Genomic DNA, 16476 nt, shown 5'->3' with positions numbered 1-16476 from the left:
CCTGTCTCGTCCCTCAACCTACAGCAAAATAAGGAGAGTACCCACCATTAACCTTGATGCAGGCTTTAGGTGAGGTGTACAGGGTTTGAATCCAGTTTACAAAAAAATAACCAATGCCCATCTTCTTTAACACTTGAAACAGAAATGGCCAGTGCATCAAATCGAACGCTTTTTCAGCGTCCATGGCCATCAAGAGAAACGGGGACCTATTTCGCTTGACCCATCATAATGAGTCCAAGATCTTCCGCACATTGTCAGACGCCATGCGCCCTGGTATAAAGCCAGCTTGATCTGAATGAATCAACCCAGCTATATACTGATTAAGCCTTCCAGCTAAAATTTTTGCAAGCAATTTGAGATCAATATTTAAAAGTGAAATCGGCCTGTACGATCCACAGATAGTGGGATCCCGGCCTGGCTTCGCAATTATGGTGATACCCGCAATATTTGAATTAAGGGCCAGCTGACTCTCGTTCCTTAGGGCGTTTAAACATTCCTACACAGGGACCCGACAGTTCTCCCACAAAACTTTGATAAACTCTGGCCGTAAATCCATCCAACCCCGGGGATTTGTTCGCCTTCAATTGTTTAATGGCATAGGAGACTTCCGCCTCTGAGATTTCTGCATCTAAACAATCCCTTTGCTCCTCCAGCAAGCATGGCAATGTAATATCCTGCAAAAAGGCCTTAATATCTGAATTGGCAATAGTAGCGTCACCCTGATATAGCTGTTCATAAAAGCGGAGGAAGCGCTGTTGAATGTCATCAGAGGTGAGCAATTGCCCTTGCTCATCCTTGATTTTAGTGATAAGTTAAGGGCGGCAGCGTATGCAGAATCTTATTAGCCAATTTCCCAGCCCTGTTACCCCCCTTCAAAATAGGATTGTTCAACTCGTTCTAAATCATACGCTATTTTAGCAGCATCCAATGCTGCAATCTGAGAGCGACAAAACTAAATATCTTCTAAGAGCCCCTGTAACCTGTCGTTATGTTCTAGCCAGGAAAGCTGGTCAATGAGCGTTTTCTGCGACTCTGCCTCGCTTTCTTGACATGTGAGGCTCTGGCTATTAGCAATCCCCTAATCACAGCTTTCAGACAATCCCAAACAATAATAGAACTATTGGGTGTCATATTCAATTGTAGATAATCAAGTATACTCTGTTTACACTGTGTAAGAAATGACTTGTCATCTAGTAAGCTATCGTTTAGCCTCCAGAATCTCTGACCCCGATCATACGCCGGAAATGAGTTCCACCCACACAGGCGCATGGTCGGACTAGGTGATGGGCTCTACAACGGACTTCAGTACTCTATTGATCAAACCTTGTCCACAAAATATGTAATCAATTCTAGAATACTGGTTGTGTGGGGCAGAGTAAAAAGTATACTCCTTCCGTTTAGAATATAGGGAACGCCAGGTATCCTCCAGCTGAAAATGCCGGAGTAAGCCTACCAAGCTTCTCCTATCCTTCTTGGCCGTGGACCCTCTTCCAATAGGGTCCACGGCCAAGAAGGTCTATTTTAGGGTTAAGTGGAATATTAACAATCCCCCACCATAATTAAGTGTCCCTCCAGGTGAGTGTGTAGAATCCCCTGTAAAGAATAAAAAAAAAAACAGCTGCTTGAGCATTAGGAGCATATACATTCAGCAGAGTAAACTGCTCCCCTGCAACCATAATGTTAAGCAACAAGTATCGTCCATCAGGATCCGTGACGCAATTGCGGAGTTCGAATGTGAAGTCTTTCTGGAATAAGATCCCCACTCCTGCATACCTCTGTCTTAGTGCTGGCTGACCAAAACTGATGCGGATAATGAGGAGATCTCATCAAATGTTCAAATCTCTGCTTCAAGTGTGTCTCCTGCACCATAGCTATCGCAATGTTAGCCCTTCGGAGGTCATGAAACAATTTACGTTTCCGTGGGGTATTTAAGCCTTTAACATTTAAGGAGAGTAATCTGAACGTCGTCATTGATCCATAGGGTTTTCACCTGTCCCATAACTCAAAAACCGCAGCCAGGATAAATTCAGAAAAGGCTTGCTCTGGAGTGAAAAACCAAGCAAGTGAACATACATTCCACCCAACGGTAACCCCCCCCCCCCCCCCAACATTTCTCCCTTCCCACAAGCAAGACCATCTAAACCACTGATCTCTTTTCCCATATTAGGGGTATGGAACAGCAAACACCCGCTGCCCATCCTGAGCGGAATCTGCAAAAAGCAAACAAAACAAGAAGGTAGCCATCCAGGACTTTCACTTGAGATTCAAAGCCATAAATGAATTGTGAAAATTTCAGGTAGGCTCCGTTGGGTTTGGTTCTGGATCCAGAGTACGTTGCAGTCTTTTGCCGCCTTTGCCTATACGTTGCCATCTAGGTTCCTCCCTTGGTGCTGTAGGGGACGACACCGGGGCCTGGGAATCAGGCAACTTGAAGCCAGCTTCCTGAAGACTGCGTGCTGCCTCCTTTAAGGACTGAGCCTGAGTTTTGCCTTGGATAGAAAAGCTGATCCCAAAAGGGGAACAGCCATCTATAGCGAATGTTTTCTTTAGTTAGAAGCGCCGTGACCGGTCTCATCTCCAATCGCTTTTTAAGGGTAAGGGGAGAGATATCCGCATAAACCAAGATCTCGTGACCATCCAGAATGAATTTCCCCTGTTTGCGTGCCAGCGTTAGGATTTGCTCCTTTACTGCATATTCATGAAAGCATGCTATGACATCTTTAACTTAGTCTGCTTGGGCCCCCAAGCTCTGTGTGCCCTCTCAACTTTCACTAGTGGAGGTTGATTATTGTCCCCAGAGGCGCCATCACTTTGCACTTGCAGCGCAGTTGTACACAGGTTAGTAATCACTTGCAGACAATTAGCGTAGTCCGGAGTCTCTGGTATCCTTCTAAAGCACAAGTTTACCCTGCGGCTTCTATTTTCCAAGTCTTCTAGCTTGGCTGAGAGCTGCTGTATTTTCTTTTTTGAGGGTTTTAAGTGATTCTGCTTGGCCTTCTGTTAGGGTTTCATATTCATAGATGCGGCATCCCATACCACTCACTTCCTCCCGCAAGTCGCCCACCACCTCCCTGATTTCAGCTTTAAAGTTCTGTAAATCATGCCTCAGTTCTTTGAACCACATTTTAAACTCACCCCTAGTGGGGACTTCAGAATCGGGCCCTGCTTGCAAATCCTCAGCTTCTCCCTCAGATTCATTGCTCGTGGCGGCCGCCATCTTGGAATTCTCGGAGCGATCCTCCCGATCCAATTTCTGATAGGAATATTTTTGAAAATCCGGACCTTTTTTCCTGGTCGACATGGGGTAAGCTCCAGCAGCTAGTTTGAGCCGTTTGCCGAGCAAAACAAGTCCTGGATGGCCACAAACGATCGCGATTCCGCTCTGATCGGTCTGGAGCTAAGAGCTAGGCTGCTACTCGCTCCGCTGACGTCATCATTCCCCCTGGACTGTGCTTCTAGAATGGTATTTTTTACCAATGACCATGCCTCTTGCACACAACTGAAATGAGCAGCTATAAAAGTTTTTCTCATTTTATCAAACTTTCCCTTTTGAAAGCTTAGCACTAGAGCTGTGGATTTGCATACTGTTCCTTTTCCAGTCATTAATTCAAATTTGATCATATGATCACTATTGCCAAGCGGTCCCACCACTGTTACCTCTCACCAAATCCTGTGCTCCACTGAGAATTAGATCTAAAATTGCTCCCTCTTTTGTTGGTTCCTGAGCCAATTGCTCCATAAAGCTATCATTTATTCCATCCAGGAATGTTATCTCTCTAGCATGTCCAGGTGATACATTTACCGAGCCAATATTGGGGTAATTGAAGTCTCCCATTACCACACTACCAATTTGGTTAGCTTCCCTAATTTCTCTTACCATCTCACCATCTTGACTAGGTGGATGGTAGTATACTCCTATCAGTATAGTCTTCCCTGATACACAAGGGATTTCTACCCATAAAGATTCAATTTTGCATTTAGTCTCAGACCTTCCACTTGGTCGATGCATGGGCATATTTCCGATAAAGATTTCAATTTTATTTATCGAAATGTGAGCAAAGCAGTCTCCACTGTATCTGAGACTATTAGGGTTGCCTCTGAATCATGTTATCCCTGATCTTGTTCAGTCAGCCATTTTGGAGAGGAGAGTTTCACTTTCTCGTTTTCTGTTATCCTTGGTGCCATAATGCTGCGAATTTGATTGATAACTCCAAATTAAGCTTTCACCCTTCTCTCCTCTTCAACTGTAGTCAGAGGGTGATTGTTTCCTCTTAACTGTGCAAAATTGTCATGAGAATGCACCTGGAGCTCAGCCTGACATGTCCGGCTAAGCCCACCACATCGCGTGACTCCCTCTGAATGCAAAGCATTTAAATTCAACACAACCAGCAAACTGCTCAGAACACCATGTTTACTATGAAGCATTGTGGCACAGCATGTAATGGGAAGGTTTCTCATCTGTGGGGACTAGAGCATGCAGGATAGAAGGGACAGTGAATGGAAATACAGAAATCCTTGAAGAAAAACATCTGCAAGAAAGCTGAAGCAAGTGCTGAAACTACACTAGAGAAGCTAAGGAACAAAGTGAAAATCCTGGAGTGGGCTAGTCAAACTTCTACAGTTTCACAACTGAAAGATTGCTGAATATCTATACTCAAAGGAACTTGACAGCTTGAATCATTTTGTAAAGAATAGCTTAACATAGGTATGTAATGTTGGAGATCTATTCCAGTGCTCAGAGCTAAAACTGCTAAAGGTGCTTCTACCATGGCAGCAATTGACTGTGGTGGAGGAGAGGGGGGAGACTTATCCAACTTCATTTGTGGGGTCTTTTTTATTACATCTATGCTCTGTTTCCAATAAAAACCTTGTCCTGAAAGGTATGGCTTAAGTGAATGAACCGGGAAAGTGCACAGAAAAGCAGTAAAAACTGCTTTTCTGTGCACCTCAGACTTAATATCATGGCGATATTAAGTTTGAGGTCCCAAAAGTAAAAAAATAAAAAAAAATTAAGTTGGCCCGCGGCTGTCAGGTCAATAACCGGACGCTCAATTTTGCCTGCGTCCGGTTTCCAAGCCTGTGGCTGTCAGCGGGCTTGAGAACTGATGCCGGCAAAATTGAGTGTCGGCTGCCACTCCCCTCCAAAAGGAGGCGCTAGGGATGTGCTAGTGTCCCTAGTGCCTCCTTTTGCCTGTCTTTACCGCCAGGCCTAATTTGAATAGTGAATCGTGCACACAGGAGTGGCTTGTGCATTCACCTGCTCTCCCGTGGACTTTACTGTATCAGCCTGTAAGATAGAAAGTACATAGAACAGGGGAAGGGGTAAGGGTTGTAAACAGTGGCATAGAGAGGAGGAGAAGATTCTAACTGGAGAACAAAACTTAAACTTAAGAGCAGAACAATAAATAACTTGGGGGCATAGTGAGGTTGCAGCGGAGTTGAAACACAGGAGAACTAATCTGGGTATGCCTGTTTGAAGAGTCAGGTCTTAACTTTTTTTAAATTTGGTGCAAGGCTCAAGGCAGAGATCCATGGGTAGTGAGTTCCAGTGGGTGGGGTCTGCATTGGGGAGAGTTTGATCCCTTGTAGAGGCGAGGTGAGCATTTTTGAGGGATGCTCTGGTGGGGTGGTTGGCGGAGGTGAAGCGGAGAGGCTCGTCAAGCCTGTTGGGAGTTGTGATTGTAGATGGATTTGTGTATAAGGGTTTTGTAGAGGATGCGAAAGGGGACCAGGAGCCAGTGGAGCTCCTTAAGGTGAAGGGTAATGTGGTCAGATCTGCAGGTATTTGTGAGGACTCGAGCAACTGCATTCTGCAGCATTTGAAGCAGTTTGATGGTAGAGTAGGGGAGGCCTAGGAATAGGAGTTGCAGTAGTCACATTTTTGATGTGAAGGTGACCTGTGTGACAGTATGGAAGTCGTGGTGTGGAGTAAAGGTTTGAGTTTTCATCACATGGAGCTTATAGAAGCCTTCCTTTAGGACAGTGTGGATATGTTTTTGTTTTTTTTTTAGTTTAGTTGCTGGTCAATCATAACACAGATCTCATACAAAGGGCAGTGAGGCGATTGAGCTGTATGCTGGGTCATTTATGAGGGGGGGGGGGGGTTTGGTGGTTGGATATGAGGAGCAGTTCTGTCTTAGTGGTATTGAGGGCAAGGTGGAGGTTTGTGAGGAGGGTATTTATGAAGGCAAAGACATTTCTCCCTGAAAGTTAGTGATTTAGAAATAGATTCTTGAAATGGTATGATTTGAACATCAGCATAGATGTAGAATTTGAGGCCAAGGTTGGAAAGGTGCTGGCATATATTGAAAAGAGTGGAGGAGAGTGAGGAGCCTTGGGGAACTCCTTGGGTGAGGCCGATGTGTGGATTCAGTTACCTATTTTGACAGAGTATTGTCTATTGGCAAGGTAGAATTTAAACCAAAGGTGGGCTGAGCCTGAAATACCAATGTCGGAGAGGCGAGCAAGGAGGAGGTTGTGGCTTATGGTGTCTAACACTGAGATGTCAGAGGGCTAGGATGCAACAGTGACCTTGATCTAGGCCTTTTAGGAGGGAGTCAGTAAGGGTGAGTAAGAGTGTTTCATTAAGGTACTTACTGAAACCAAACTGAGAAGGGTGGAGGATGTTGCTGTCTAGGTATTCCATGAGTTGAGTTGACCACCATTTCCATGATCTTAGCAATGAAAGGAAGGTTGGAAATGGGACGGTAATTAGCTGGGTCCTTGTGGTCAAGTGTGGGTTTTTTGAGTGGTTTGACAACTGCATGCTTGAGGGTGTCTGGCACTATGCCAAGGGAAAGGGAGCAGTTTATGATGTCCGCTAGGGGTTTGGTGATAGTATTAGGGATCGTTAGAAGTGCTTTGGTAGGGATGGTGTCAGTGGGGTGGGATGAAGGTTTGGTCTTTAAGGATAGATTCAATTTCCTTGGAGGAGATTTAGGTCGTGCAAATTTAGGTTAGTATTAGCATGGGGGGATGGTGATAGGGAATTGGAGAATGTTTGCTATTTTGTTATGTAAGTAGAGGGAGAGTTCTTCACTTTTGCTACTGGCTTCTTTGTCAGAGTTGGAGTGTGGAGTTGATATTGTGAGATCTGCAACATAGAGGGCTTTGGGGTTGTACTTGTATTCATGTATTTTGGTTGCATAGTAGTCGCATTTGGTCTTAAGTGTAGAGTCTGTAAGAGTATAGGGCAGATCTGTAATAGGCATGTTGTGAGGTGGGGTCTTTGTCCCAGATTCTTTGTCTGAGCTCATTTTTCATTCTTTATAATTCAGGGGTGTACCATGGTTTGTTTTTTGTGTTCAATGTAGTTTTTGGATGATGAGGGGACATAATTAATTTGCTATGTCATGGGTGAGGTTATTCCTTGAGGCAAGAGCAGTTTCAGGAGTGGTGTAGTCTAGTTTGGTAAGAGTTGGAGAGTGAGATTAGGTCCTCAGTGGGGCAGGGTTTTTTTTTTTTTTGAAGAGGATGGTGGGAGGTGTGGGAGGGGTTGGAGGTAGGAGACCTTATAGAAAGAGCATTGAGAGAGTGATCAGACCAGGGTACTGGTGTGCATGAGTGTTAGGTGAGTGAATGCAGGAATTAATGAATATGAGGTCTAGGGTGTGCCCAGCTTTACGGGTGGGGGAGGAAAAGAGCTTTCTAAAGCCGATGGCATAAAGAGAGTTAAGGAAGGTTTCACAGGAGGAGGGAGGGGGGGTTTGGAGTCTACATGGAGATTGAAGTTCAGGGGATTTGAATAAGCCAATTTCAAATCTAGGGGGTGTGTGTATGTTCAGTGGTCTGAGTTTGAGGTGTTTGACAGCCTCACTTCTTTTTTTTTTTTTTTTTTTTTAAGGTCTAGGGATAGAGAAAATGTCGTAGGGGAGCTGATTTAAGAGGACAGAGCCAGGTTTCTGTGACAGCTCAGATTTTCAGGCTTGCAGTCTGAGTAGATCATTAAGGACAGGGGTTTTTGGAAAGGGATTGGGCATTGAAAAGGACTAAGATATTAGTCCTAGTATCCATGTCAGGGGAAGATAAGGATGGGTAGGAGGGATTTGCACTGTGCTGGAGGCTTGATAAATTAAGGGAGGGTGAATCTGTAGGAGGGGTAGTGGATGCAGGGGATGGGATGGGGTGGGGTGTCATATTAGGGGCAGGGGGGGTGGTCAAGGATACTGGCAGGGAGAGGATGACAGGGGAGGGTTGGAACTAGAGAAGGGGTACAGTATGTACAGGTTGTAAAAGTTGGAAATACAATTTGCAATTAATAGCTAAGTTACCATTTAGATGCAAAATAATAGAGGGCTGAATAGAGGTACAATAGGGGTACAATGATCAGATGAGTATAACTTATCACTGGGTAATTGTCAATGGTGCTGGGACCTAAGTCAGTATGCTCTGAGACAGATTGGGAAGGTGGACTGCCAGAGGCTTTATATAGGCAATGCAGATGAAAGTCAGGATTCCAGGAGGTTGTTGGTAGGCTGCCTTGAAGCTATCAAAGGCAAATGAAGAAAATGGTTCTTCCCCCATGTGTCACAAATAAGTGCAAACTGTAGCCTTTTTAATTTGAGCTGGAAGCCCAAGGAGCAAGATGAACCATCACTTATTAGCTGAATGCCAATGAACTCTGGCAAACCTTCTCACTTTGGTATGTCTTTGCAAGAATAATCTAAATTCAGTTGAACTATCAGAACAGAATTTTTTTTAACACATTGATATTTGTGACCTGATGAGCCCATGCTTTTAACTTCCCCTAAATAAGTTTAAGCATTGTTTTCCTAGCATGTAGCCAGATGGACTCAGGATCAGTGGGTTATGTTTTGCTCTGCTAGTAGATGGGAGATGGAGTCAGATTTCAAAGCTGACAACACCCTAGATATACCCCTGTAGTGACCTTAACTCCTTAGTATCTCTCTCCTTCTCTTAGCAGATGTGAACACTATCCCACACACTAGCAAAGTGTTAGGAAAATTACAGCAAGAAGTCAAAACTACCTTAAAGATCGCACCCCACTCTCCTGCGGTGATACCTAAGGATCCCTCCCCCAGTTCAGAATTCCTGAGGTGATTTTCTGATATCCCTCAGAGGTGTGCCTTGGTCCGGTAGCTGGTTCCTGGCATGGACTTAGTCCCCAGAGTGGCTGAAAGGTAGCGGGTGCATAACAGAGCACGTCGGTGAAGGTAAAACCTCTCCCCTCGCAGCTGGAGACCATCCAGCACACGATCAGTAAGCGCAGAGACAGAGCTTGAATTGCCGTACTGATTCCTCCTCCTGGCAAGTTAAAAAGGGAGCACCAATCTGGTTGAGCAGCCTTGATTGAGCTAGGCCCCAATCCAGTGCAAGGGTCCACACGTGGAGACCCACATGGGGGTCATCGGCACCATCTTCTTTTCTTGACCGGCGGTACACACAGGGCAGGCTGGATGGCCGATGCGCCTAACTTGTGCATGCCCAGTACAGCTGCCCACAGCGGCTCGCATAACTGCTCACAAAACTGTGCACACAACCGCGCGCATTGAAGCTAATTTCCTGTGCGCCTAGACATAGAGGCAATGGCACAGGCATCCAAGAAGACCAGAAGGCACTCTTTAAGTTCAGGCTGTGTGGCTCTTATGTGGCAGGCTGTGCAGAGTCCTGCCTGTCAGCATTGTGAAGAAGCCTGGGGCCAAAGCCTGGACCCTCACTGTCTGAAGATGGGCCTGGAACTATTACATACGATAGTTCCCCTGGATCTGTGCAGCCCCAAGATGGCTTCTCCACAAGAGGGCACATCAGAGGCCCCTACTCACTCACCCTGGGATTAACATGGACCCAGGGACCTCCTGGTTAGAATTCTTACAAGGGCTGCAAGCCTTTGTTCGGGTGCAATCAGCCCCAGCTGCACCCCAGGCTCAACCTCTGCCAGAAGCACAAGATCATCCCTGCTCTACTTGAATGTCTCACCTAACCAAGAATTTCCCTGACAGGGGACCCAGACACCTCAGATGGCAGCTCCCTGGAAGGAGACATCCTTTCAGGCCTGGAGCTGTACCAGACCATGCTCTGCTTCTTCCACAAGGATGAATTACCAGCCCTTGTTTTCCAGACTCTGAAAACTCTGGGTATTCCAGGCACAGACCCTATGGCAGAACCAAAGAACCCCATCTTGGTGTCCCTTCGTAAAGCTTCATTCTACTTCCCAATGATGGAAGTCATCCAGGAACTGATTGACCTGGAGTGGGATGCCCCCGGAGGCCAGCTTTAGAGGTCAGCCCTTGGAAGCCTTATACCCTCTAGAACCGGCTACCAAGGAACACCTACGACTTCCCAAAGTGGACGCCATGGTCTGTGCAGTCTCAAAGCGAACAACCATTCCTGTTGAGGGAGGGGCTGCATTGAAGGATACTCTGGATAGACAATTGGAATCCATTCTTAAGCAGGCCTTCGCAACAGCAGTGACACTGCAGATTGCTTCCTGCTTGCTCCTCTCTCGAGAGGCAAATAACTCCAAACATTATACCGGTGAGACGATGAAACCGGCAGCAGCCTTCCTGACAGACGCAAGCTCAGATCTGGTGCATACTCCAGCCAGAGGAGTAGCCTCTAGTGGCAGCCAGAAGACAACTGGCTGCAGAATTGGTCTGCTGATGCGACCTCTAAAGCAAATCTCACAAGAATGCCCTTTAAAGGATCTCTTATTTGGAAGTGAATTGGAGAAGTTAACCAGCAAGTGGGGTGAATCTCCAGTGCCTCAGCTACCAGAAGACAGGGGTAAAAGATCCCAGCGCCCCTCCCCCAGAAGAACCAGGGGCAGAAGTTTGCAACAGGAACTCAGTTCTAGGCACATCATCCCTCTGGAAGATTATAGCCCTTTTGGAACTGACAGGCCCAGGGGCAGGCTCCAGCCATGCTCCCCAATGAGAATGGGCCGACCCATCCACAGGAAGAGGAAATAGGGAGTCAACTTTCCCTCTTCTACCAAAGATGGGTCGAAATCACATCTGACAAATAGGTACTAAATATAATTCAAGAAGGTTACTCTCTGGAGTTCTGCAGCATCCCTCGAGACAAATGTCACCCTGCCACTCCCATACCAAGAAGACTGGCAGTGGAAGCCACTCTGACAAGACTACTCAGTCTGAAGGCAATATCTCCAGTTTCTACACCCCAACAAAATAGAGGGTGCTTTCCATCTATTTTATCGTTTCCAAGAAGGAAGGATCATTCCAACCCATCTTGGATCTCAAGAACATCAACCATCCTCTACGGATACTATACTTCCGCATGGAGACTCTTCGCTCTGTAACAATGGCAGTATAACCAGGAGAGTTCCTAGCCTACCTTCACATTCCAGTCCAAGATTACCAGTGTTTTCTGCACTTTGATACTGGTTCATCATTACCAGTTATGAGCACTACCCTTCAGACTAGCAACTGTCCCAGAACATTCTCCAAAATTATAGTGATCATGGCAGCGACTCTGAGGAAGGAAGGGATCTTGGTACACCCTTACCTGGGTGACTGGCTGATCAGGGCAAAGTCTTCGGAGGAGAGCCAACAGGTGACAAGCAGTGTCAAGAACCTACTGCAGGAACTCGGTTGGGTCATGAACACAGGCAGAGCAGTCTGTAGCCCTCCCAGTCTCTAGAGTACCTGGGAGCCCATTTTGACACCAAACAGAACAGTCTTCCTCCCTCCCCTGAGGAGAAGGAAGCTGATGGAACAATTACGATTGATAGTCCCATACCTTGGGATGTGCATTGGTTATCTTAAGTCCTCTGCCTCATGGCAGCAATCCTGGAGGTCATCCCATGGGCAAGGGCCCACATGTGACTGCTCCAGCACTCCTTACTGTCACACTGGAACCCACTGTCCCAGGACTACTCTATTTGCCTCCAACTACCAGCAGAGATACATTCTCAGCTTCAGTGGTGGCTACAGGAAGACCACCTAAGCAGAGGAGTAAGCCTATTCACACAAAACTGGATCTTGCTCACCACAGATGCAAGCCTGCAAGAGTAGGGAACCCACTGTCAGGAACTGATGGCCCAGGGACAATGGAGCAAGGAAGAGGCAGGATGGGAACACAAACAGCCTAGAAGCTCGAGCAGTCAGACTAGCATGCCTGATTCAGCCACAGACTCAAAGCGGTTTGAGTAATGTCGGACAACACTATGGTTGCCTACCTCCTCTGTCAGGGAGGAGCCAGCAGGTGTGTCTGGAGAGAGATCCTCTTATGGCATGGGTAGAAAAAAACCTACAAGGGATCTCAGCCTCCCACATCTCAGGAAAAGACCATGTCTCAGCAGACTTCCTCAACAGAGAGCCTGGACCCAGGGGAATGGATGCTGTCGACCACAGCCTTCCAACTTTTAGCAAATTGCTGGGGCCTCCCAGCCATGGACCTACTGGCCACCTATCTCAGTGCCCAAGTCCCCAGGTTCTTCAGCTGCAGACAAGAGCCACACTCCCAAGGGATTGATGCTCTTGTTCAGACCTGGCTGGAGGAAGACTTACTGTACTAGCCCCCCTCCCCATGGCCACTACTGGGCAAGGTCATCCACAAGAGAACACCACAGGGGGACTAGTCCTACTAGTGGCCCCAGGTTAGCCAAGACACCCATGGTACGCAGACATGCAGAGACTCCTTGCGGGGAGCCCTCTGTGCCTACCTCCAGCAGGCCCGATTCTTCACAAAGATCCATTTCCATTCTCTTAGTCTGGCCCCCGAGAGGACTCACCTGAAGTGTGGTTACTCGAAGCCCGTGATTGACACCCTGCTCTGAGCACACAAGTTCTCAACATCCCTGGCATACAAACGGATCTGGAGAATATTCAAAGCCTGGTGCAAGGACTGTGAGAACTCTTGCGGACGGCCAAGATCTCCCATGATTCTGGAGTTTCTACAAGACTGTATGAAGGGGTTGTCACTCAACTCCCTCGAGGTCTAAGTAGCCACCCCCTCCTGCTTCAGAGCCAAAATGAGCAGTATCAGTCTATCAAATCATCTGGATTTGACCTGTTTCCTAAAAGGGGTCAAGCCACTTTGGCTACCCCTAAAGTGGCTGGTGCCCCTATGAAACCTCAATCTAGTATTAGACTTCCTAGCGGGGGCTTCCTTCAGACCAATGCACAGTCTGTCACTACACCTCTTAACATTGAAGAATGTATTCCTGGTGGCAGTATGTTCAGCTTGTCGCATCTCCAAACTACAAGCACTATCCTGTCAGGAACTGTTCCTTAGGTTCACCCCTGGAACCATACAGCTGCACACCATCCCCTCCTTACCGAAAGTGCTTTCATTTGAACCAGGCCATCTCCGGATGAACAGAAGGACTCTGAGGATTCCCACCACCTTCGCCATCTAAATATCAGCAGACTCCTGGTGTGATACCTGGAAAGATCGAAACCGGCGCACAAAATGGATCACTTGCTTGTTCTTCACAGCAGGGAAAAAACAAGAAGCAGTCTCGTGGGCAACAATAGCCTGGATCAAGGAGGTAATCAAAGCAGAGGCAGGAAAGCCTTTACCACTGCAGGTTAAGGCTCATTCTACTAGGGCCCAGGCAGTATCTTGGGCAGAAATCAAACTATCGCCTGCCGAGATGTCGGGCAGCGACATGGTCCTCCCTACACACCTTCTCCAGGTTCTACTGCCTGGATGTTCAGGCCCGAGAAGACTCAGCCTTCGCAAAGGCAGTACTAAGTGGGCCATGGGCGGCCTCCCGCCCTGTTCAGGAGTAGCTTTTGTACATCCCACTGGTCCTGAGTCCATCTGGCTACACACTAGGAAATGGAGAAATAACTTACCTGATTTCATTTTTCCTTAGTGTAGACAGATGGACTCAGCATCCCGCCCACGGCTGCCTCAGAGGACCCCAGAAAGCGAACCTCGAGACTAAAATACGGGTAAACCATTGCCTACCCCTAGTTCAAGACACCCACAGTTAGTCTGGTATTGGTGTTAACTTGAGTGTGCTGTTGGTCTCCAGTTTTGAAACCAGTTAAAATAAGTTTAATCAAGTTTATTTATGCAAAGATATATATCCACAATGGCTTTTTGATGAGGATGCTGAGGTCACTGCAGGGGTATATGTAAGGTGATGTCAGCTTTGAAATCTGACTCAGTCTCCCATCTGCTAGCAGAGGAACACATAACCCTTTGGTCCTGAGTCCATCTTTCTACACTAAGGAGAATGAAATTATCAGAGCATGCTCACAAATGGAGAAATTACTATTCTAGTATATGGATAAACGGAATGCATTTGATTAAGCAAGTCAATGCAAGAGTTGCCAGCTTGATTTACTGCAGTTTGCCAGTCCTGTGAAAGATTTGATTAGATGAACTATGCAGGTTAATATTGATATGCTAAATCTGGTCGGAGTTACTTTTAAAGAATTAGGGAGCTGCGATGCAAGAAATGTGCTTTGTAATTGGTCTCTTTCAAGCACATTGGTATTGAGTTTTAAATTCTCAACCCTTTAATAGGTTTTGAATTTTCATGACTTTCTCTTCTCAGTTTGCTGGCCTGGACTTGAACTCCTCAGACTCTCAGAGCGGAGGAACTGCAAGCAGTGAGTATTTGTGAAATTAGTCTGCATGTCTTGGGCAACCCCGATTCATTCTAATTATATTAAGAGTCCACCATAAACTGTTACATTTTGGCCAAGGGCTGTATGTTTGACTTGCCAACTTTAATGACCACATGTAATCTGCTCAGGCAGCTCTTGCATACCTCTATTAGCTTCTGCCCAAATGCAGTTGGCTAATACATTGTCCTTCTCCCTCATGATTCCTTTTGCTATTGAGTGCTTGTGTTTTTTCAGTTTAAGGGTGTGGTGGGGGTGAGGGCATTACTTGCCGCTGGTACAGGGAATGTGGTACCAAGCTATATACCAGACCGCCCACATTGACCCAGCCCTGTTGTCACAAGTAGTGCTAGTCTGTGAGATGGAACAGAGGAGACGGCCTCATTTGGTTCAGGCTGAGAAGAGAGGTTTGTTCTGAGCAAGTATAGGAGTTAAAAAAAAAAAAAAAAAAAACCAAAACAAAACCTGCTTGTTTTGATGCCCATCCATTGGTCTCCTGTCCTGTACAGACAGTCTTCTCAGCCAGAGGTTGGACACCTCATAAGCCATCTTTCTGAAATTTTGCTCTTTGAAGTAAGAAACTGATTTAGCTCTTAATACATGCTAGACTTCCATGTTAAATGATTATTATAGAAACATGATCAAATGTTGGCATAGCTTGAAAATGTTTTGTGTTTGGGTTTTTTGTGTATATGCCTTTCAAAAGATCACTGAAGACTAACTCTGTACTTCTGGCTGAAAGACTACAGTGGAATTGTGCATCATATCTCTTCCCCCCCCCCACCAAATCAAACAGCCCTTGAGTAACTTTCTAGTTTTAAAACGTAAATAGTTATGGGGCAAGGGAAGCTTCCCCCCCCCCCCCCCCCCCAAATATGCTCCCTACACCTTTCAAACTGGATGTAAAAGATGCATATCTAGCCAAGGAATAAGTGGCTATCTTCAGGCTGTATCTGAATTTTATATCTCTCTGGTTATCTGACCTAATTTATCTCATCCTTAGTACAATACAAACTGACATACTTCCTTTCGGGGTACTAATTTGAAGGCAATGCCTCATCTCTAACAGGCCGATTCAGTAAAAACAGAGTGAACGAACACCCGCTGTCCTGGCGCACGCACCGGCCACGTGCCGGTGCGCACGATACAGTATGCAAAGGAGGCGCTAGGGACACTAGCCCCTCCTTTTAGCCTGGAGCGGCGGCTGTCAGTGGGTTTGACAGCAGACACTCAATTTTGCTGGCGTCTGTTCTCGAGCCCGCTGACAGCCACGGGCTTGGAAATCGGACGCCGGCAAAATAAAGGGTCTGGTTTTCGGCCTGACAGCCGCGGGCCGAATTCAAAATTTTTTTAAACTTTTTTTTTTTTTTTTTTACTCTTCGGGACCTCAGACTTAATATTGCCATGATATTAAGTCAGAGGGTGCACATAAAAGCAGTTTTTACTGCTTTTCTGTGCACTTTCCTGGTGCCAGAAGAAATTAGTACCTACCTTTGGGTAGGCGCTAATTTCTGAAAGCAAAATTTGCAGCTTGGCTGCACATTTTACTTTCTGTATCCCGCGCGCATACCTAATAGGGCCATCAACATGCATTTGCATGTTGAGGGCGCTATTAGGAGCTGTGGGTTGGATGCGCATTTTCCTCCCCTTACTGAATAAGGGGTAAGGGAAAACGCGCATCCAAGAGCAGGCTAACAGAGCGCTCCGGAGCGCACTGTACTGTGTCGGCCTGTAAATGAGCAAGACATGAACTTTCAACATTAGTACTTGGCTAGGGGGAAGCTTAAGGACAGATCTTGACTAGAATACTTGCATGTGGGACAGTGTTAAGTTATGGGGCAGCAAGTTTAAGACCCTTGGGAGGGGGTACTTACCTCATTGAATGACAGGCTGCCATCAGTTCACAATTCGTAGG

The 16476-nt window shown here is 46.4% G+C and overlaps 1 protein-coding gene across 4 annotated transcripts in view; it reads left to right on the top strand.

Moving 5' to 3' along the window:
* The window catches only part of DDX3X (DEAD-box helicase 3 X-linked), a 293692-nt gene that overhangs the window by 44443 nt on the left and 232773 nt on the right, over positions 1-16476 (top strand). For all 4 annotated transcript variants that reach the window (XM_029603138.1, XM_029603137.1, XM_029603141.1 and 1 more), the window contains exon 2: positions 14492-14546. In XM_029603138.1, coding sequence (XP_029458998.1) covers positions 14492-14546 — 55 coding nt within the window. The remainder of the gene's footprint in view (positions 1-14491; positions 14547-16476) is intronic.

Source organism: Rhinatrema bivittatum, chromosome 5 (assembly GCF_901001135.1).
Source record: "Rhinatrema bivittatum chromosome 5, aRhiBiv1.1, whole genome shotgun sequence".
In the NCBI taxonomy this organism is placed as follows: domain Eukaryota; kingdom Metazoa; phylum Chordata; class Amphibia; order Gymnophiona; family Rhinatrematidae; genus Rhinatrema; species Rhinatrema bivittatum.
This window is presented reverse-complemented; position numbering and strand designations above follow the sequence as displayed.